The sequence below is a fragment of the Anguilla rostrata genome, chromosome 11 (assembly GCF_018555375.3).
Source record: "Anguilla rostrata isolate EN2019 chromosome 11, ASM1855537v3, whole genome shotgun sequence".
Taxonomy (NCBI): Eukaryota; Metazoa; Chordata; class Actinopteri; order Anguilliformes; family Anguillidae; genus Anguilla; species Anguilla rostrata.
In genome coordinates this window covers 36,421,824-36,443,479 of record NC_057943.1, presented here as the reverse complement: position 1 = coordinate 36,443,479, position 21,656 = coordinate 36,421,824, and the positions used below count along the sequence as shown (strand labels likewise).

The 21,656-nt window shown below is 46.3% G+C and overlaps 1 protein-coding gene across 5 annotated transcripts in view; it reads left to right on the top strand.

Annotated features, from left to right (window-relative positions):
• The window catches only part of LOC135234787 (plasma membrane calcium-transporting ATPase 3), a 58,340-nt gene extending 36,684 nt beyond the window's left edge, over nt 1-21,656 (top strand). For 2 of the 5 annotated variants that reach the window (XM_064299718.1, XM_064299720.1), the window contains 4 exons: nt 681-788; nt 1,866-2,048; nt 8,361-8,514; nt 17,746-17,920. In XM_064299718.1, the coding sequence (XP_064155788.1) occupies nt 681-788; nt 1,866-2,048; nt 8,361-8,514; nt 17,746-17,771 (471 nt within the window). In that variant the 3' untranslated portion in view covers nt 17,772-17,920. Of the gene's footprint in view, nt 1-680; nt 789-1,865; nt 2,049-8,360; nt 8,515-17,745 lie in introns of all 5 variants that reach the window. The other 3 variants (XM_064299716.1, XM_064299717.1, XM_064299721.1) reach the window with 2 other exon arrangements.

The window sequence follows — 21,656 nt, the reverse complement described above, 5'->3', positions numbered from 1 at the left end:
GAGGGGGAGGGTGTGGATCAGGTTTATACTGTGTCTGTGTGATACGCCTGAGTCCTTGAAGCATTTTGTATCTTTATGTAGACTCTGACCCTCCATCTAGCAGGAACCTGCTGAAGCTAATGATCAGTTAGGATGCCAATAATACTTTATCTTTATGCTGTCTTTAGAGCCAGAGATACTGTTCCACACTGTTAGATTTAGAATTGCAACCTGTCATTGGCTTCTTCATCTCTCTCTTCCTCTCCCCTTCCCTCTGTCCTTTACTCTTCTTCATCTCTCTCTTCCTCTCCCCTTCCCTCTGTCCTTTACTCTTCATCTCTCTCTTCCTCTCCCCTTCCCTCTCTCCTATACTCTTCTTCTTCTCTCTCTCTTCCTCTCCCCTTCCCTCTGTCCTTTACTCTTCTTCATCTCTCTCTTTTCCTCTCCCCTTCCCTCTCTCTTTTACTCTTCTTCATCTCCCTCTCTTCCTCTCCTCATTCCTCTCTCCTTTACTCTTCCGCATCTCTCTTCCTCTCCCCTTCCCTCTCTCCTTTACACTTCTTCATCTCTCTCTCTTCCTCTCCCCTTCCCTCTCTCCTTTACTCTTCTTCATCTTTCTCTCTTCCTATCCCCTTCCCTCTCTCACTACTCTTCTTCGTCTCTCTCTCTTCCTCTTCCCTTCCCTCTCTCCTCCTGAGTAGATTGTGATTGTCCAGTTTGGAGGGAAGCCTTTCAGCTGTGCTCCTCTCAGTATGGCTCAGTGGCTCTGGTGTTTGTTTGTGGCCGTGGGAGAGCTGTTGTGGGGACAGGTAAGAAAAGCGCCATCCATCACTCCTGTAGCATAGCCCCTCCCCCAGAATGGGCATCATCACTCCTGTAGCATAGCCCCTCCTCCAGAATGGACATCATCACTCCTGTAGCCAAGCCCCTCCCCCAGAATGGGCATCATCACTCCTGTAGCCTAGCCTCTCCCCCAAAATGGGCATCATCACCCCTGTAGCATAGCCCCTCCCCCAGAATGGGCATCATCACTCCTGTAGCTTAGCCCCTCCCCCAGAATGGGCATCATCACTCCTGTAGTTTAGCCCCTCCCCCAGAATGGGCATCATCACTCCTGTAGCATAGCCCCTCTCCCAGAATGAGTGTCATTACTCCTGTAGCATAGCCCCTCCCTCAGAATGGGCATCATCACGTCTATAGCTTAGCCCCTCCCCAGAATAGGTATCATCACGTCTATGCTGAGCCCCTCCCCAGAATAGGCATCATCACGTCTATAGCTTAGCCCTCCCCCAGAATAGGCATCATCACATCTATAGCTTAGCCCCTCCCCCAGAATAGGGATCATCACGTCTATAGCTTAGCCCTCCCCCAGAATAGGCATCATCACGTCTGTAGCCTAGCCCCTCCTCCAGAATAGGCATCATCACTCCTGTAGCCTAGCCCCTCCTCCAGAATAGGCATCATCACTCCTGTAGCCTAGCCCCTCCTCCAGAATAGGCATCATCACTCCTATTGCTTAGCCCCTCCCTCAGAATGAGCATCTACTGTACATCTACTGCTCTAGAGTCAGCGCCATCACAGATTCTGCTCCTCAGGTGTGAATTTAATATAGATCATGATCTATTTCAGGACTTGGATCCACTGTAGGAATAATTTCTGTTGAATTTCTGCTGTCCTTACAATCTATTTATGATGTCCCTGCACACACACACACACACACACCACTCACATACACACTCACACGTACACACACGCACACACACACACCACTCACATACACACTCACACACACACCACTCACACGCACACACACACACACACCACTCACGCACACACACACACACACACACACACACACACACACACTGCTCTTCTCTTGGCCACAGGTGATCTCCACGGTGCCTACCAGCCACCTGAAATGCCTGAAGGAGGCGGGGCATGGGCCGGGCACGGACGTGATGACGGACGAGGAGATGGCTGAGGATGAGGAGGAAATCGACCACGCTGAGAGGGAGCTTCGCCGGGGCCAGATTCTCTGGTTCAGGGGCCTCAACCGCATCCAGACGCAGGTACGGTTTAGCGGGGCTGCTCCCCCCCCCCCCCACCCCTCACCCCAATCCTCACGCTCTAACCCTAATCCTACAGCTCTGCTCATCCAGGCAGTCACTGACCTCTGGCCTCCCTACAGCCACAGGTCACCAGAGAGATAGAGAAAACTACCCCCCCCCCCACCCCCAGGTCTGTTATGCGTCTGTCAGATCATTTCAAATCTAACATCCACTCTCAGATTATATACCCCACCCATAGGAGGTAATCAGCTTTGGGTTCTCTGCTCTGTACCCCTCACACTCTGCCTCTTTCTCTGTCCCCATCCCCCATACCTTTCGTTCTGTGACAGTCCCTCCTTCTGTTTCCCCCCTCTCCTTCTCCTTCTCTCTCTCTCTCTTTTTCTCTCTTTCTTTCGCTCTCTGTCTCTCTCTATGAGACATCACAGGAAGGAACTAAGCAGCCAATGGCTTTGACACTCTTCCGGGTTGCATTTTGCATTAAGTGAGGCTTTATAATGCCTCTATAAAGCTACATAGTACTGTCACCACTGTGCCCTTACTACTTTATAAAGCATCCACAAGCCAACCCGCCTGGAAATCACAATGCCTAGCACGGAACACCCACACCAAACTTCAGTGGCCGTCATAATTCACTTATGAATGCTTTATGAAGTAGAGAAATGTGTATATTTACGAAGACATTGTGAAGGGGCACTTGGAGCAAAGCATAACCCAGAGATATGATTGAGTGAATGAATGAATGAATGAATGAATGAGAGGGTCTGTATGACATCATCACGGTCCCCTAAGGCCCCCACCATCCTCCTCATTCTGCTCTGAACCGAGTCCTCAGAATCATTGGTTCTCACGGTTAACCTTTAACCTTTAACCTTTTGCTTACTGCAGACCGTGTTAAACCCCCTCTGTGTATACGGAGCAGTAGAGCCGCGACATGGCTACATGGCTCATACATGTGAATGGCGTGGGGGGGGGGGGGGGCTCTGGGCAAACACAGGGCCCAGCTACCGTCCCTGAGCTCAACTAACCAACCACTGTATGATTTCACCTGTGTTGTGTGCAGCTTTGGCCAGTTTCACAGAATGAAGTAGATTCTTTTTTTTTTTTTCTGGCAGCCATGCTGATAATGACTCCGTAGACAGTTTTTTTTTTTTTTTTTGGAATGTTTACTTGGTTGAAGTGCATTTGAAGCGCTTGGTCGAAGCGATTTACCCAGTTTACTTCCATGAGAAGGAAGGAGCACGACGGCTTGTTCGTGTTTGCCAGCCTTAAGTTGCTTTGAGGAGAATGTTGTATGGAATCACGCTCTTTCTCAGCTTTGATCGCAATAATTATAATCAAAGCACAAATATGGAAATCTGAAGACACTATTTGTGCTCTCTTTGGGGAAATAAATAATGCAAATTCAGAATATTAAATCTGAAAAGCATTGGGCATATATAATAATTATATTAATATGGATAGCCATCCATATCACGCATATCAGTTCACCCCAAAGTGCTGCAATAGCACTGATTTTAAAATAAGTTTAACATCAGGGCTGTTGTTGGTTTTATTTTTCTTTTTTTTTTTTGGAAAATACATTCTTTTAAAAATTCCTTTCCTTTTTTATCTCCAAATAATTGTTATTGAATTGTTAAGGGGTGAATTTATGATCATTGGGGAAGGTCAGTAGCTTATTCCCCATGTGTCAAAAATCCTAGCGTCGGTATTAATTCTTAGTTAAAGTTGGTGCGCTTAATTATTTCAGCCTACGGTACCGTTGAAAACGCACTGAAACATTAGTCTCTTAAATTTAGAGAGTTAGGGGGGTATTTAGTCATTAGTTTTATTTCTTCTCTTTGTTCGGCATTGCATTGTTTTATGTGTATTATAAGTAAGGCCTGGGATCAGGTAAACGCTCCTGTATGGAACTGGTTTGGGTCTTGACAGAAGCGGTCCTTCCTGAGCGCTGGTTAGCTGATCTGTGTTCAGGTGAAAGGTGAAAGGCAAGGTAAAAAAACTGCAGTTAACATCACTTTCTTTGCCAAAAAACTTTCTTCATGCGATAACCTTGCACAACATTCAGAGGGTTAATTCTGTCATAAACTGCGATACTGCTGATTGTGAAGGTTAAAGGAATACTATTATATCTATTTTCAATCTTGCTGTGACCCTGTGTTTATAATTTTAAAAATCCCCTTGGCACTTTTCATCCCCTTGGCAAACTTCAACTGATGCCACAGAGGAAAAGCAATTCCAAGGCTAACTCTAGTTCTTGAACGAGCTGTGTCGGCTTGTCTTTTTGCTTCACTGTATCTGGGCCGCGGCAGCAGCTAGCTAGCAACAACTAGCCTACTCCACTGAGCTCTGATCCCAAACCACAGGGTCTACAGCCACACCCACCCCTCCCCACACAGAAAAGAGCACCACCACCAGACACGTTTTAGAATAACAAATATGGGTGAAGGTGCGTAAAGACAGAGATTGCCGGTGCATCATAGATATGGCTCTGCACAGCTATTCTGTAATATTTTGGAGATATCATCCTGAATAGTATGCCTCTATGAACACAGGACTGCCATTGAGCGCGACCAGAAACCTGAATAGTGCAAACTGCAGAGTACAGAAGTATGACAGATTAGTATTACATATTAGTATTTAAGTTGTTGTTTTACTTGGCAGCTAGGCAGACATATCATGTCCATCCATTCCTGAACTATACATAGAGATTAGTTTACTATAAAGTTTAAATTCAGCGTAAAATATGCATTCCTCACAATTACTTACCCAGTGAAGTGTGCAGATCGAGTGAATTTGACCGGGTGAGATTGTAGCTGTGTGGACAAGCAGAACAGTACTCTACAGAATCAGGACCAGTAGCTGTATGAGTAAGGGGAACAGTACCCTGCAGAGTCAGGACCAGTATCTGTATGAGTAAGGGGAACAGCGCCCTGCAGTCAGGACCAGTAGCTGCATGAGTAAGGGAAACAGTACCCTGCAGAGTCAGGACCAGTATCTGTATGAATAAGGGGAACAGTACCCTGCAGAGTCAGGACCAGTAGCTGCATGAGTAAGGGGAACAGTACCCTGCAGAGTCAGGACCAGTAGCTGCATGAGTAAGGGGAACAGTACCCTGCAGAGTCAGGACCAGTAGCTGTATGAAGTAAGGGGAACAGTACTCTACAGAGTCAGGACCAGTAGCTGTATGAAGGGGAACAGCACCCTGTAGTCAGGACCAGTAGCTGCATGAGTAAGGGGAACAGTACTCTACAGAATCAGGACCAGTAGCTGTATGAAGGGGAACAGCACCCTGTAGTCAGGACCAGTAGCTGCATGAGTAAGGGGAACAGTACTCTACAGAGTCAGGACCAGTAGCTGCATGAGTAAGGGGAACAGTACTCTACAGAGTCAGGACCAGTAGCTGCATGAGTAAGGGGAACAGTACTCTACAGAGTCAGGACCAGTAGCTGCATGAGTAAGGGGAACAGTACCCTGCAGAGTCAGGACCAGTATCTGTATGAGTAAGGGGAACAGCGCCCTGCAGTCAGGACCAGTAGCTGCATGAGTACGGGGAACAGTACTCTACAGAGTCAGGACCAGTAGCTGCATGAAGTAAGGGGAACAGTACCCTGCTGTCAGGACCAGTAGCTGCATGAAGTAAGGGGAACAGTACCCTGCAGTCAGGACCAGTAGCTGCATGAGTAAGGGGAACAGTACTCTACAGAGTCAGGACCAGTAGCTGCATGAGTAAGGGGAACAGTACCCTGCAGAGTCAGGACCAGTAGCTGTATGAAGTAAGGGGAACAGAGTTGGGACTGACTTGTGCGTTTTGGTATGAGCATAGAACTGTGCTGTGGGTAAAAGTGTCTGTGTTCACCAGTAGGGCGAGAGGGGAATGGCTTTAATATGTGAGACATGATCTAGCCCTCTTAAGCGCGGACAGCAAGCGTAAGCAGAAAAAGGAAGGTGTAGACTGCATTACCTAATCAATACACTCCCGATGCCCATCCCTCTTTACCCTAAAAGGCTCACCAACGGGTAAAGAGCCTTAAGAGCTCCAGACCGACTTCGCTGCGCCACACTGCATTACCGACGGCGGATAATGGCGGAAAGAGCGAGCTGCACTTTACTGCGGAATGTTACGGAGGTGGCGGAAACGTGCGTCAGGCTCCTGACTGCATGTCGATAGAGGCCATTACCGAGAGCGGCCCCCCAGACCCCGGGCTCCCCCCCTGGAAAGTGAGCAGGAGAGGCCTCTAGACCACGCCCGTTTTCCTCCTGCTTCCTGTCGTGTCGTACGTGGTCCGCAGTGGCACACTCCGAGGCAGGGGTTCACTGGGGCGCAGAGAGTTACTTCATGTTGTCGTATTTCATACGTTATATACAGCACTTTATACTTACTTTAAAATATTAAACTGGTTTATAAAGAGTGGTTTACATGTGCTTAGTAATTGGACTTTTCATCTTTTGATGCATATTTATAGAAAGGTATTTTGTGGACCGGAGGGTGGCCATTTTAAGTGGTTGTCAGATTTTTTAAAAAGCTTGGGAACCCCCTGATATAGGAAACATGATGCGTTTGGACCAAAGGCCTGTGGCATTAGCCCCATGCTGACTCTTAGCTCTGCTTGAGAGCTCTGCTGTCCACGGACGGTCTGGTTTTGCCACTTAATGGGCCTGGCTTCTCTGCTGGTGATGCTGTGAATGGTTTTATTTGACAACCGTGCCAAACTGTTAACATCTTCATAGGATTCTGTTTATTAATCTTTTGAAAAGTATGTTCTGTTCTGTAGCCTTCCTTTGGCTAATTTTGGCTAATGGTAGAGCTTGCTAGATGGTTGTGCTAAGCAGAACTAAGCCCTCACATTAAATATCAAGACTGTGTTTTAGCAGGCTAGCTAGCTACCTAGCTGGCCAGTATCACTGTCATTAGCTAACATATAGCATAAATAGCTTGCTAATGCTTGTGGCTTGAGGCAGACTGAAGCTATGGAGCCATACTGTTTCGCCAAAGCAGCTAACGGTTTCTTGGCTGTGGTTAAGATTTATAACTGTAACTAACTTAGTTGAACATTGAAGCTGGTTTATACAGTTCATCCTCAAACTGGACACCGTAGATTACTGCTGTCAACACTCAAAAAAAATGATTGATGTTCACAAACACAGTTTAACAGTCTGAACTGTAGTATGCCTACATTTGCCTGCCAATGAAACACAATCTGTTCTTTTTATTTGTCTTAATAGCGTAAAGTAACCTTTTGGAAAACCGTTGAGTGGCTCACTTTAACGCTATGCTACAGTGTAATTTGTGGTATTAAAAGGATCGTTCGCTTCTTTTAGACCCAGGTCTGCTGAGCTACTCGCCTTGAATTATGTGATAAATTGGGGATGTATTGGGCTCAAGCCCTCCTTCCCCAGGTACGCGTTGCTCACTCTCTGTTAGCCCTTTAGCTTTGTTAGCCAAATTAGATTGATTTAATGGAGGCTGAGAATCTCTTACAACATGAGGAGCTAAATCATAGTGCATTCCCACCCAATAATATTGGGTCAGCTACGCCCAAGCTGCATTTACAGAATTCCTGATTACCATACTGAAATTGTTTTGAAATCCAGAATTCCTGCAATTCCAAACTGGATGCGTTTGCAACTGCTACCAAAGCCTGTGCTGTTGTAAGTGAAATGCTGTCGCGTGCAGATTAAAGTTTGTTGACAGTTTTTTTTTTGGAAGCCCTTTTTTTCCGTGCGTGCCACAGCCTGTGCGTCCTCAGTGCGCCTCGCAGCAGCGGCCGAAGCCTTTCAGCTCGCCGCTCTTCCCTGGCTGCCGCTGCCCGCTGCCGGCCGGTCAGCTCTGGCTTTAGTGAGAAAGTGCCTACCGTCTCTGTGCCTTGAAACGGTCTGTCCTGGGTCAGCTGGGGGAGGCCTGTCCCAGGTCAGCTGAAACGGTCTGTCCCGGGTAAACTGGGGGAGGCCTGTCCCGGGTCAGCTGGGGGAGGCCTGTCCCGGGTCTGCTGGGCCTGTCCCGGGTCAGCTCCGGGCCTGTCCCGGGTCAGCTCCAGGCCTGTCCCAGGTCAGCTGGGGGAGGCAGTAGTCCGGACTGAGCGCTCGCACTTTCATCCGCCGCAAGGAATGCTGGTCGCTGCCCTTTTCTTTCGCTGCTGCTACAAATTCTCCCGTCCCAAATTTGACCTTTTTCCCCCCCCCCCTCCCTCACCCCCCTTTTTAACTTGCCTCCTACTGCCCCTCCCCCTCTCTCCCTCCCCCCTTCTCCCCTCTCCCCCCTCTGGTCTGGCTAATGTAGTTTCTGTGTAATGTGCTTCTCTCTCTCTCCTGCAGATGGAGGTAGTGAGTACCTTCAAGAGAAGCGGTTCGTTTCAGGGTGCCGTGCGTCGCCGCTCCTCGCTTCTCAGCCAGATCCATGACGTAACCAATATTTCCACCCCCACTCACGTATCTCTCTCCACTACCAATGCGAGCTGCGCTCCCGGGAGTGAGTGTTCTGCTCTCCTCAAACTGCACAAACACCACCACACCGCGCGAGCAACACACACACGCGCGTGCTCGCGAGACCACGGCACGCACCTGCACACGCTCACGCGCGCTCACACACACACGCTCACACGCACGCTCACACGCTCACACACACGCTCACACGCACGCTCACACGCGCTTACACACGCTCACGCGTGCTTACACGCGCTTACACGCGCTCACACACACGCTCACACGCGCTCACACACACTCACACACGCCACGCGCTCCAGCCTGCATACGCATGCACTTATCACAGAGGTGTGTGGGGGAGGGGGGGGGGGGGGGGTGTGTGCGTGGGAGGGCGGGGCCCGCGAGGTGCCAGTCTCCTTTTTGTCTTTGGTTTGTGTTTTTGTTTTTTTCTTCTTCTTCTTCATTTTGGCCGTTGTTTGTGTTCTCTGATGCTCGTTGTTCTGTCGGCTCGTTGGGGTTGTTCTTCGTTTTTATGTTCGCCTCCTCCTGCCTCTCCGTCTCTCCGTCTGGTCTTACGCTTACTCCACCGGTGGGTCCCCCTCTTCTGTTCTTGTCTGAAAGTGTCTGGAGCGGACCACCCATACTCTCTCTGCGGCTCCCATTGGCTGTGACAGTCCCAGAATCTAACCTATAGGAAACCTCAGGTCTCAGGGCCCCTATTTTAAAAGCAGTCATCCAGACTGATCCTGACTGCTTTTAAAGAGGGGTTATTCATTGGCAGCGCTCCCCATCTTATTCTGTCACCGTCCTGTGGCTGTGATGGTTTGAGTGCGGCTACTTGTGTTCTGGGGTAGACGGGTTTATTTCTCATCGGTTTCTCAAAACCGTGTTCATATTTAGGCCGCAGCTGTGTTTCTCAGAAATGAACGCACACTTACAGTACGTTTGCATTTTGACACGGTCAGCAGAAACTCTGAAATCACACCTCTTACCACACGGCTACACCGAAGGTTTTTATTTACTGTTATTGATTTATTCGCTTGGCAGGCAAGCTTATTGTCACTGCCAGCGATTACACAGAGTGTTATTATTACATTTTACAGAAAGACAGACGTCTGCTACACGAGCCACAATGGCCGCTTCACCTTTCACATACAAATGATCTCCTGGTCTGGTGCCAGTGTACACCAGTCCTCCCCTTCTCCTCCAGCAAGTCTGAACAGGCACACCTGCAAGTCCTGGATCAGTGTGAGACAGTCACGCAGCATTTATCTGAAGTGACTCACTGTCGGTCACATTTTGAACTCATACTCCCGTCACGATGCACGATGTCGAATGGCTATTGGATTTGCCATTTTCTGTGAGGAAAAAAAAGACATTTAATGCCGTTTCTTCAGCGAAGCGGTCAACATGAAACAATGCTCTGTCTTTGCCTCGTGAAACAAAGCAATACAACCAAATTAAATATAGCAAGCTTTGTAGATCCTTCTCATTGCCAATCTTCCATTTTGTACCTAAAAACATCACTGTGGCTGTGGTCACTGATAGGCCGAAATAACACAAGTCTCCTAGGATACTGTCGTTAGGCAAGGGGGTGTGGCCTGAGCTCACCTGGAAACCACACCTGTGACAGGACTCTAAACCATCAAACAAACACCTCAGGTAGAAGAAAAACAGAACACACGCTGAACAAATCTCGAGAGAATATGGTGGTATTTTTTTTAAATTTTGTTTTGGGCTTTTATAATGCGTGGCTGCTGACAAAAACTCGAAAACAAACAAAACAAGAAGGACAGTAAAGCAGAAATTGGGGTGCGTTGGTGCGCTACTCCTTGCTGTGAAGGTTGAAAAAGTGCACGGGTGTAAACCTTTGAGTATAAGCCCCTGAAGGTCATGGACTGCATGTCACCAACAAGATTTTCTCTCTCCCTACAGATTGGCATGGAGATTTATTCTGTAATTCAGTTCAGGGATTGTTTGCATGTATTTTTCCCCCCACAGATCCCATGTGCTGTGTTCTTTCTCTCTCTCTCCCTCTCCCTCTCCCCCTCTCTCTCTCTCTCTCTCTTTCTCTCTCTCTCTCTCTGTAGGGACTAAGCTCAGAGACTTTAGGACTTTAGATACATCTGGATTGTCATATTTAATTAATGGGTGTATTTGTCTGTGTCTCTGATTGGACTTTCTTTCAACTGAGGAGAATGACTGTTTGCAACCTTGGGTTTTTTTCAAGTAAATATAGTAACATGCATTATTTTGCATTAAAATGCTCTTTCAGTTCAATAACAATGAATATATTTTAGCTGCAGTAATATGTTTGGCGTTCTTTACTGGGTATTTCGTTTTCAATATTCAATTTGAATTTAAAGTTTTTAATATAAAAGAATGGTGATCAGTTTATTTTTAATTCTACTGCCCGGTACATTGATAATTTGTTTTTTTCCACACCTGGAGCAGCGTATAGTGCTTATTTTGATACATGTGGTCTGTTGGTTCAGCCGTGTTTGTGAGGTAAGCTTCGACAGCGACCTCTCAGCTCAGGACTCGAACCCACAGTGGCCTCTTAGCCCGGGACTCGAACCCACAGCGCTGCTCTTTATCTCTCTCCTTCCATCCCTTTTTTTTCCCAGCGGTCTGTGCTGTGTGTAGACGGCGGGAATTCGGCAGGTTTTCTCCTCCTCTGCGATCTGGCGCACCAGTACTCTGTGGTCATCAGTTCTGTACATCCCCCCTCCCCCCCCCCCCACCCATTTCGTACCTTCTGTGGAGTTCCGTTTAATTTCCCCTGCATTCCCATCTCTGTTTCCCATAATGCACTCCCGTCCTTCTCTCAGTGCTGCTGTATCCAGCCTAAGTGCATAATATGCAGAATATTCAACTACTGACACACCAGCATGCCCTGTACATGTAGTATGATTACACCATATTTTGTATGCATAGATAAGATTGTAGATGTCTGCTGCAAATGTCTCATTGTAATACCTCGCTGTAATTAAAGGCATGTTTAATGAATTTGCTGATTTTACCATGCAGCAACACTAACTTTGAAAGGGTAGGGTGTTAGTCTTCCACGATACCAAGCAACATGTAAATGCAAATTTCAGGGGGTAGGAGGGGGTCGTGGATGGGAGAGGGGCCTTAAATGCTTCTCCTGTGTCCTTAGAATGTTTCTGTATGCAGTCAGCAGTACTGAGGGTGCGTGTGTGGTTTGGGGTGTGGATTATAGTCTGTGTGGAGTTTGTGTATGTGCTTTATAGTTTTGGGGTGTGTCTTATTGTCCTTGGTGTTTGGTGGTGTGGTTTATAGTTTATGTGGGGTTTGGGGGTATTGTTCATAGTTTTTTGGGGGGTGTGGTTTACAGTCTGTAGTGTTTGGGGTGTGGTTTATAGTTTATGTGGGGTTTGGTGGTGTGGTTTGTAGTTTATGTGGGGTTTGGTTGTGTGGCTTATAGTTTATGTTGTGTTTGGTGGTGTGGTTTGTAGTTTATGTGGGGTTTGGTGGTGTGGTTTGTAGTTTATATGGGGTTTGGTTGTGTGGTTTATAGTTTATGTTGTGTTTGGTGGTGTGGATTGTAGTTTATGGGGTTTGTGGGTGGTTTGTAGTTTATATGGGGTTTGGTTGTGTGGTTTATAGTTTATGTTGTGTTTGGTGGTGTGGTTTGTAGTTTATGTGGGGTTTGGTGGTGTGGTTTGTAGTTTATATGGGGTTTGGTTGTGTGGTTTATAGTTTATGTTGTGTTTGGTGATGTGGATTGTAGTTTATGTGGGGTTTGGTGGTGTGGGTTGTAGTTTATATGGGGTTTGGTTGTGTGATTTATAGTTTATGTTGTGTTTGGTGGTGTGGTTTGTAGTTTATGTGGGGTTTGGTGGTGTGGTTTGTAGTTTATATGGGGTTTAGTTGTGTGGTTTATAGTTTATGTTGGGTTTGGTGGTGTGGTTTACTAACTGTGTGTGTGGGGTTTGGGGGTGTGGTCTTAGTCTGGGGTTTTGGGTGATGGAATCATTAACATACATTTCCATTTCTAACCTCCCCTCCTGCATATCCTCCTCTCTGCTTAAATTATTCATTTAATATTAAGTTTTTTTTGCTAAGGTGGCAGTAAAGGTGGACGCAACTTTCTTTTCCAATGACAACCCATTTAATTATGTTTTTCCATCAAGCTTTTACAAAAAGTCAAATAGCAAAGAAGCAAAAACACGCCTAATTATTAATGTCCAGGGTATTTTTTTTTCAGTTCAGTTTGTTTTGCTGTAATGACAATGGTGGGCATTATACTCGAAAGTTTACAGTTTCCATGGAAACAATAAAAAAAATAACGAATCAAATGTGACTAATTTCAAATGATGCAACAAAAATCGGCTCTTTGGAAAAACAAAAAGCGCGCACAACCCAAACGCTCGGACTGTTTCTTCTCGTTTGTTTGTTTTCCTTTTTTGGGGTTCATTGTGCTTGTTTTGGGGGGAGACGGAGAGGCAGCTTTGTGCTCTTTCCGAGTCGGGGCGCTCGGGAGGGAATGTGGTCGTCGAATGTTTGTACCGAATGCGTCATTTCTCTTTCATTTGGCTCTCTAGCATGAGTGTTGCTGCCACGCTCGCTTTCTCAAGGTAAAGGAGTCGCTTTCAGTCCATCACCTCATTTGGCTTTGTTTCCTTTTTTTCCTCATCAGCAAAAACGGAAGCTAGTTTCACCATCAGCTCACAGACTGCTCTCTCCCATCCAAGTTCACACTGCTGCATGCCGATGGACATCCCCCCCACCCCCACCCCCACCCCCCACCCCCACACACTCCGCCAGGAATACCCCAGGCTCCCATCTCTTTATTTTTGTGGAGGGGGGGGTAAGATGTGTCTCTTTAGGTTTTTCTGACGGAGGACAGCCATTGGCTGTGTTGTCCCAATTGCAGTTGCTGTTTTATGAATGTGAAATAAGGGGAAACAGCACTATGACGTCATGCTTAATGAGTTCATTTTCAGATTATCTAGTCTGTAGTTTTAGTTCACTAGTAACATTTTCTTTCCTTTTCCAACTGTAGGGCTAGAACCAGGCTGGCTCATTATAGCCCTTTCCCACAGTAGAGCTGGAACCAGGCTGGCTCATTATATAATTTCCCACTATAAATGAACCAGTATTGTTCCATAATTACATTGGGAATGGGGTATAGCAGTGTCATTTTGTAGATGTTCTTTTAGTTATAACACCATTATTGTGCTTTCAGACATTTCTTAAAAAACAAGGACTTTAAAACCATAATTTAACTGAACAAGAGGAATAGACTAGTTAATAATAAACACTATAAAAATGTATTTACTACAATATGGACCATAATACACATACAAAGAGTAGGTATATTTAAGAAGGACCAACACATCTGTGCTTTCTGTGTTTTCTCTCTGCTGGCTGAACCATGCATGCTGATCTGCTATGTTCTGCTTCCTTTTTATATTAATAATTTACAAACACCAGCCAATCATCTGCAATGATTCCCAAGCCGCAACCAATCATTCACAATGATTCCCTAACACCAGCCAATCACCACTAATGATTGCCAAACGACAGCCAATCATTCCCAATGATTCCAGCCATATGCTTTTCCTGTCCTAGCCGTGGGAGTCCATCGCCTCGCTTGTTCTTACCAAATCACGCGTGTGTGTGATTTTTTTTTTTTTTTTTGTAGGAGATTCAAAGAAACATCTTTGATCAGTTTCTATATTCCGTCTGCATGTGAATGTTTATATCATTCTGTCTGCATCTGTATTCTTTCTTTTAATTTACACACATGTGCACACACACACAGACACACACACACACACAGAACACACACACGGTTTTTGATGCCGTCTACATTTATTATTCCACACAGCTGATGTGTGGAATATATGGTTTGTATGTCTGTATGGTTTTGGTGTGATGTGCATGGAGTATGTCTGTATGGTTTTGGTGTGATGTGCATCGAGTGTGTCTGTATGGTTTTGGTGTGATGTGCATCAAGTGTGTCTGTATGGTTTTGGTGTGATGCACATGGAGTGTGTCTGTATGGTTTTGGTGTGATGTGCATGGAGTGTGTCTGTATGGTTTTGGTGTGATGCACATGGAGTGTGCCTGTATGGTTTTGGTGTGATGTGCATGGAGTGTGCCTGTATGGTTTTGGTTTGACTGGCTGTACATTCATGTGTGTGTCTTCACTGTTCCACTGGTCTTTTTTCTGTTGAACTGATGACCGTTACATTTTGGTTTTTCAATTATTTTCTTTTCTTTTGCCTCCCTTTGATCCAGCATGTGGAGGCACCAAATGGTTTCTCATCCCTGTGGAGAAAGACAATTGGACTGGAAACAGATATTGGGACAGGGAATGCAGAGTTTCAGATGGAAACAGCGATTTGGACAGGAAACAGAGATAAGGACAGGGACCACAGCGATTTGGACAGGAAACAGATTAGGACAGGGACCAGAGATTTGGACAGGAAACACAGAGGTATAGACAGGAAACAGAGGTAAGGACAGGGACCACAGCGATTTGGTCAGGAAACAGATTAGGACAGGGACCAGAGATTTGGACAGGAAACAGAGATAAGGACAGGGACCACAGCGATTTGGACAGGAAACAGATTAGGACAGGGTCCAGAGATTTGGACAGGAAACAGAGAGATATGAACAGGAAACAGATTGGGAAAGGTAGCACATAGATTTGGACAAGGACCAAAGAGATTTGTACAAGAAACAGAGATTAGGACAGGGACCACAGTGATTTAGACAGAAAACATAAATGAGGGCAGGGACCACAGAGATTTTGACAGGAAACAGATATTAGGACAAGAGATTTGGACAGGAAACAGGGATTAGAAGAGGGACTACAGAGATATGGACAAGAAACAGGGATTAGAAGAGGGAACACAGAGATTTGGACTGGAAACATAAAGATTTGGGCAGGACACTTAGATATTAGGAAAGGTAGCACATAGATGTGGACAAGGAACACCGGGATTTGTACAGGAAACAGATATTAGGACAGGGACCGCAGATTTGGACAGGAAACACGGATTTGGACAGGAAACACAGAGATAAGGACAGGGTCCACAGAGATTTGGACAGGAAACTGAGATTAGGAGAGGGACCACAGAGATTTGGACAGGAAATACAGATATTAGTAAAGGGACCACAAAGATTTTTGGACCAGAAACAAAAAATTAGGACAAGAACCACAGAGACTTGGACATGAAACAAGAGTAAGACAGGGACCCCAGAGATTTGGATGGAAAAAGGGAAGAGGACAAGGACTACAGAGATTTGGACAGGAAACACAATGATTAGGAGAGGGACCACAGAGATTTGGACAGGAAACACAATGATTAGGAGAGGGACCACAGAGATTTGGACAGGAAACACAATGATTAGGAGAGGGACCACAGAGATTTGGATACATAACTGAAATTAGGAGAGGGACCACAGAGATTTGGACACGAAACACAGATTTTAACAGAGAACACAGAGATTTGGACACGAAACACAGAGATTAGGATGGGGACTACAGAGATTTGGACAGGAAACCAAAGCAGAACTGGGACCACAGAGATTTGGACAGGACACAGTGATTATGACAGGGTCCACAGTGATTTCGACAGGAAACAGAGATTAGGACAGGTACCACACAGATTTGGTCAGGAAACAGAACACAAGCCAAGTGTCACAGACATTTGGGGAGGTAGCACATAGATTAAGACAGAGACCACAGTTATTTGGACAGGAAACAGAGATTTGGATAGAAAAGACGGAGATTAAGATCGGGACCACAGAGATTAGGACAGGGATTTTGACAGGAAATAGAGATTAGGACAGAGAACACAGATTTGGGAGGGAATACAGATTTGGACAAGGACAAAAGGATTTGGACAGGAAACAAATTAGGACAGGGACCACAGATATTTGGACAGGAAACACAGAGATTTGGACAGGAAACACAGAGATTTGACAGGGAAATATGGCGATTAGGACAGGGACCACAGAGATTAGGACTGGAAACAGAGATTAGGACTGGAAACAGAGATTAGGACAGGGTCCACGGAGATTTGGACAGGAAATAGAGGGCTCATTCCAAATGCTTATTTTTTCCTTTACTTGTCTCCCCGGTTCTTGTGTGACTCAGAAATTGATCCACCGTCAGAAGTTCGCCATCTTCAAGGACATACTCACCCGTTAAATGCTAAATGCTAAGAGGGAGGAGCAAGGAGGCTCCCGAAGGATACTTGAGCAAGGAAGGACAAGTGCATCCTTTGCGGAAGTATTTTTTTCAGAACGCGCAACGTTTAATGATCAACCTTTGGATCTTCTTCTCCCAATCCGACACGTCTGTAATTGACGTGGCTTCAAACTGACGCTTGACTGAACGAGGACGTTCCGATTGCCTAATATGTTTCCTGGAATACTCCGCACCCTGTCCTTTCCTTGCTTCCTTTCCTTGCGCGTCTCATGGGAGGGGCTGAGGAGCAAGGAACGGACACGAGGGAAAAGGTGCGAGGAGGTAAAAATAAGTGATTGGAATGAGCCCAGAGATTAGGACAGAGACCACAGAGATTTGGCCAGGAAACAAATGCCAATCCGCCAGTACATCCCTGGCAGTAACTCATGGGAGATTTTCATCATTGTAGCCCCCTCTATTAGGAAAAGGGCAGTGTTTGATTAACTGAGTATTAGAATAATTTAGAAATATTGCTAATTCAGCGTAGTAGCAGTTTGGCAGTTTCCGACATGGCCCTCTGCCTCAAAGGGTGTAGACTAGGTAAATTATATTCATGTGATGGAATGATCTTCATTTTTATTTTTATTTCTGAACTAATGCGACGCAGGTGACTGCAACAGCTTGAGCAGTTCTGTGCTTTCACAGCGCGATACAGGAGCAGGCTGTTCCCCCACAGGCCATTAATCTCTTCTTCAACTCTCTCTCTCTCTCTCTCTCTCTCTCTCTCTCTCTCTCTCCGCCTGTTTGTCTCTCTCTGTCTGTCTCGCCCCACCTGTCTTCTCTCTCCTCCCGCCCTCTCTCTCTCTCTCTCTCTCTCTCCCGCCCTCTCTCTCTCTCTCTCTCTCTCTCACTCTCTGTCCGTTTCCTCCTCTATTCTCTCCCTTCCCCTGCCCCTTCATCTCTCCCCCACCTGTCTCTCTCTGTCTGTCTCTCTCTCTCTCTCTCTCTCCGCCTGTTTGTCTCTCTCTGTCTGTCTCGCCCCACCTGTCTCTCTCTCTCTTCCCCGCCTCTCTCTCTCTCTCTCTCTCTGTCGTTGCTCTGTTGCAGATGCGGGTGGTGAAAGCCTTCCGTAGCTCTCTGTACGACGGCATGGAGAAGCCCGAATCCAAGAACTCCATCCACGACTTCATGGCGTACCCCGAGTTTCTCATCAACGACATCATTCACAACATCCCCCTGATCGACGACACCGATGTGGACGAGGAATCGGAACTGTCCAAGCACAACCACATCCACCTCGCCCTCCGCCACCCCCCGCACCCCCAGCCCCAGCCCCCGCCACCACAGCCCCCGCAGCCCTCGCAGCGCACTCGAGCCCCGCCCCGCCCGTACCGCCAGTACAGCCTTCCCCTCACCCCCAACCGCAACAACAACGCCATCGACAGTGGCGTGTTCCTCACTCCTACAGACACCAGTAAGTCCCCTTCCTCCAGCCCCGGTACCCCAGTCCACAGCCTGGAGACCTCTCTATAACTGCGCTGACCTGCGCATGCGCAGCCTGGAGACCTCTCTATGACTGCCCATGCACAGCCTGCAGACCTCTCTATGACTGCCCATGCACAGCCTGCAGACCTCTCTATGACTGCCCATGCACAGCCTGGAGACCTCTCTGTGACTGTGCAGACCTGCGCATGCACAGCCTGGAAACCTCTCTGACTGCGCAGACCTGCGCATGCACAGCCTGAAGACCTCTCTGTGACTGCGCAGACCTGCGTACGCACAGCCTGGAGACCTCTCTGTTACTGCGCAGATCTGCACATGAACAGCCTGGAGACCTGTCTATGACTGCTCAGACCTGCATATGCGCAGCCTGGAGACCTCTCTGTGACTGCGCAGATCTGCGCATGCACAGCCTGGAGACCTCTCTGTGACTGTGCAGACCTGTGCATGCAGAGCCTGGAGACCTCTCTGTGAATGGGCAGACCTGTGCATGCAGAGCCTGGAGACCTCTCTGTGACTGCGGAGACCTGCGCATGCACAGCCTGGAGACCTCTATGACTGTGCATACCTGCGCATGCACAGCCTGGGGACCACTATGACTGCGCAGACCTGCGCATGCACAGCCTGGAGACCTCTATGACTGCGCAGACCTGTGCATGCACAGCCTGGAGATCTGTCTATGACTGCGCAGACCTGCGCATGCACAGCCTGCAGAGCTCTCTATGACTGTGCACACACAGATTATATAACTGCGCGTATGTAGAATAGAGAACTCTATGACTGCACATGCACAGAACAGGAACCCTTCTGTAATGGACGTTACACACCATGGACATCTTGAACTGCAATTGAACACCATTTTGAGGCACCAGTCTGTGTATGAGGGCACTTGGAGACCTCCCTGTAAGTGTAAACACCAGGCACATAGGGACCTCTCTATGACTGATTCCACCAAGCGGAGCTCTCTTTTCAGCTGCAATGCCACATGGCAGTGCCCTCTCGAACCGGTGCCACTCATTCCAGAGGCTTCTCTGTAACTTTGGGGTGGGGGTGGGGGGGGGTTGAAGTGTGGGTGGAGCACAAAGGACATGGATGTACCGGAGAATGACATGGAAGAGGAGAAAGAAAAGAAAGGGAGGGGGGAGAAAGAGCTGAAGATGAAGAAGAAGAAACAGCTCCAGTTGGTGACTTCGTCTGAAGCCTCAAACAATCTTCCCCCTTCCACCCCCTCGCCCATCAGCACCACTCTACTCCCCTCCCCGTTCTTCAGCCGCATGGCCATACAACCCCACCTTCAGCCCCCCCCCCCTCTACGAGAGACTGCTCTGGCCCTTGATGGGGGCTTAATCTGACATGGTGAACTTTTGGATGAGCAACACAGAGCAGCGTTTAAAGAAAAAGCAGGAATGGACTAGAATTGGACCGAATTTGGACTGGATTTGGACTTCTGACTTCAATAATGACAGACCTGGTAGATATATAATGGGGTCAATTCATTCTGCTATTTATTGATATTATTATTCATATTATTATTATTCTCGTTGTTGTTCAGATTATTATTACGGTTATTCCTGCTATATTTACTGCGACAACTATAACTATATTGCAGTTACCAATGCTTTAAGGATAAGCTTAATCTGTCCACTTTTTTCATTTCTGAATTTGTTTTTTCCGTTATTTCTGGTATTTCTCTGTTTCCACGTCCTTTCCTCTCTCTTTCTGTGTGTTCGTCTTTGTGTATGTCCTGAAAAACAGACAAAAAGAAACAAAAAAAACGTACAGTAAAAAAACGAACAAGGAAACAATAAAATTAAATATAATAGTAATAATATAGTGTGTCAGCTAAAACCAATTTTATTTAAAAAAGAAAAATAATTAAACAGACATCACCGTTCAGCTTACTGCTTTAATCCAGCTTTCCATCTCATTGACTCATTTGGTCATTTGTTTTTACCTCTTGTAAGTTTGGCCGGAAAAGCAGTAATCATTTAGGGTTACGTTGAAGCCAATGTCATTCAGAAATATTCATTGAAGTGCTGTTCCTACGTCTGAAAAATGTACTTGTATATATATAATTTTAATTAATTAATTAATTGGTTGATTAATTGATTGATTGATTAATTAATTAATTACAATTATTTATTTATTTATTTATTTATTTATTTATTTATTTATTTATAAGAATGGAAAAGGTTTAAACAATGTAAGCAACTCGTCCCTGTCGATCACTGTGTAGAACTCAGATGTATAAAAGCCAGTGCTTTGCACTTCTAACATGGATACAACCATCTCTCAGCAAGTTTACTGCAGCCTGCACAGAACCAAACATTTAAACGAAGGGAAGCCAATGGTTCACTACGAAATGCCAAGAGGCTGAGGCTGAGGTTGGAGGACGATGAGGTTTTGTTCTGTTTTTTTTTTTCAGATTGTGTAAGCTTATCTGTGTTTTTCTTCAGCATGTGCTCAGAATCCCAGACTCACATTCGAACCCGTGTTCCTACGTGTAAAAACAAGCTGCCGCCCAACATCAGGAGATAGCAAAAAACAGCAGTTTACAGATGTTTTTTTAGGAATGTTGGGAAAGGCTATTGGCTGCGACTGCAGCCAACAGCACGTTACACCTATCACTGCATTACAGGACTACTACCCACAAGGCCGTGCTACGATCTGCCATGTGAAATAGACTTTAAATGTACATATAACATACGCTCTCTCTTTGTCTGTTGTAAAATACTTCCCCTGGTTTTATGGTAAGTTCCTGTAAATCAAGACATTGAAGGAGAATAATTCAGGTCCTGGCTGGATTTATTATAATACTGCACTATTTAATGCTAAGCGAAGCATGCGTTTATTAACATTCAGCTCCATGATAGCATTGCTTGACATATCCTTGTCTACGGATAGTTCGGTGTCACTTTCTCTCTCTTAACATAAGCAGTAGAGATTTTTACCCTCCACATATTAGCACTGTGTATTGTATTGTTGTATGTCAATGTTTCTGTCACCATCATATCCACTTCCAGAGCTTGTATTATCCCCACTACCGCGTCTCCACCCCCCCCCCGGAGTCCTGCTGTAGCCCACCTCGCCACTCCCCCCGTAGAGCGCTCAGTCTGTGGCCGCAGAAGCACAGCGTCCTTCGCTTCCGGTTACCGGCTCGATCGGGCGCTTCGTTTCGCTATTCCCGCACGGCGGTTCGAGTTCGTTTCCGGCGACTGCTGAGCTCGTCAGAATGCGTAAGGATAAAAAACGAAATAAAATTAAAAAAAACAGTGACACCTGCTTAAGCTTGTTTACTGAAGTCGAGGACACTGCGCTCATGGTGGTTAGACTGAATGCCCCTCCCCCTCAGTTTGATATTTTCACTGGAAAATGTTTTGTGTGTTTCAAGACTATAATCCTCATATGCGTAAACGATGCAGACAATCCTGTTACTGATTGATTTGTGAAATGTTGCTTTCACACATATTTCACTGATTTCAGCAGACACATTTGAATAAAGGCTGATACTGAATCCA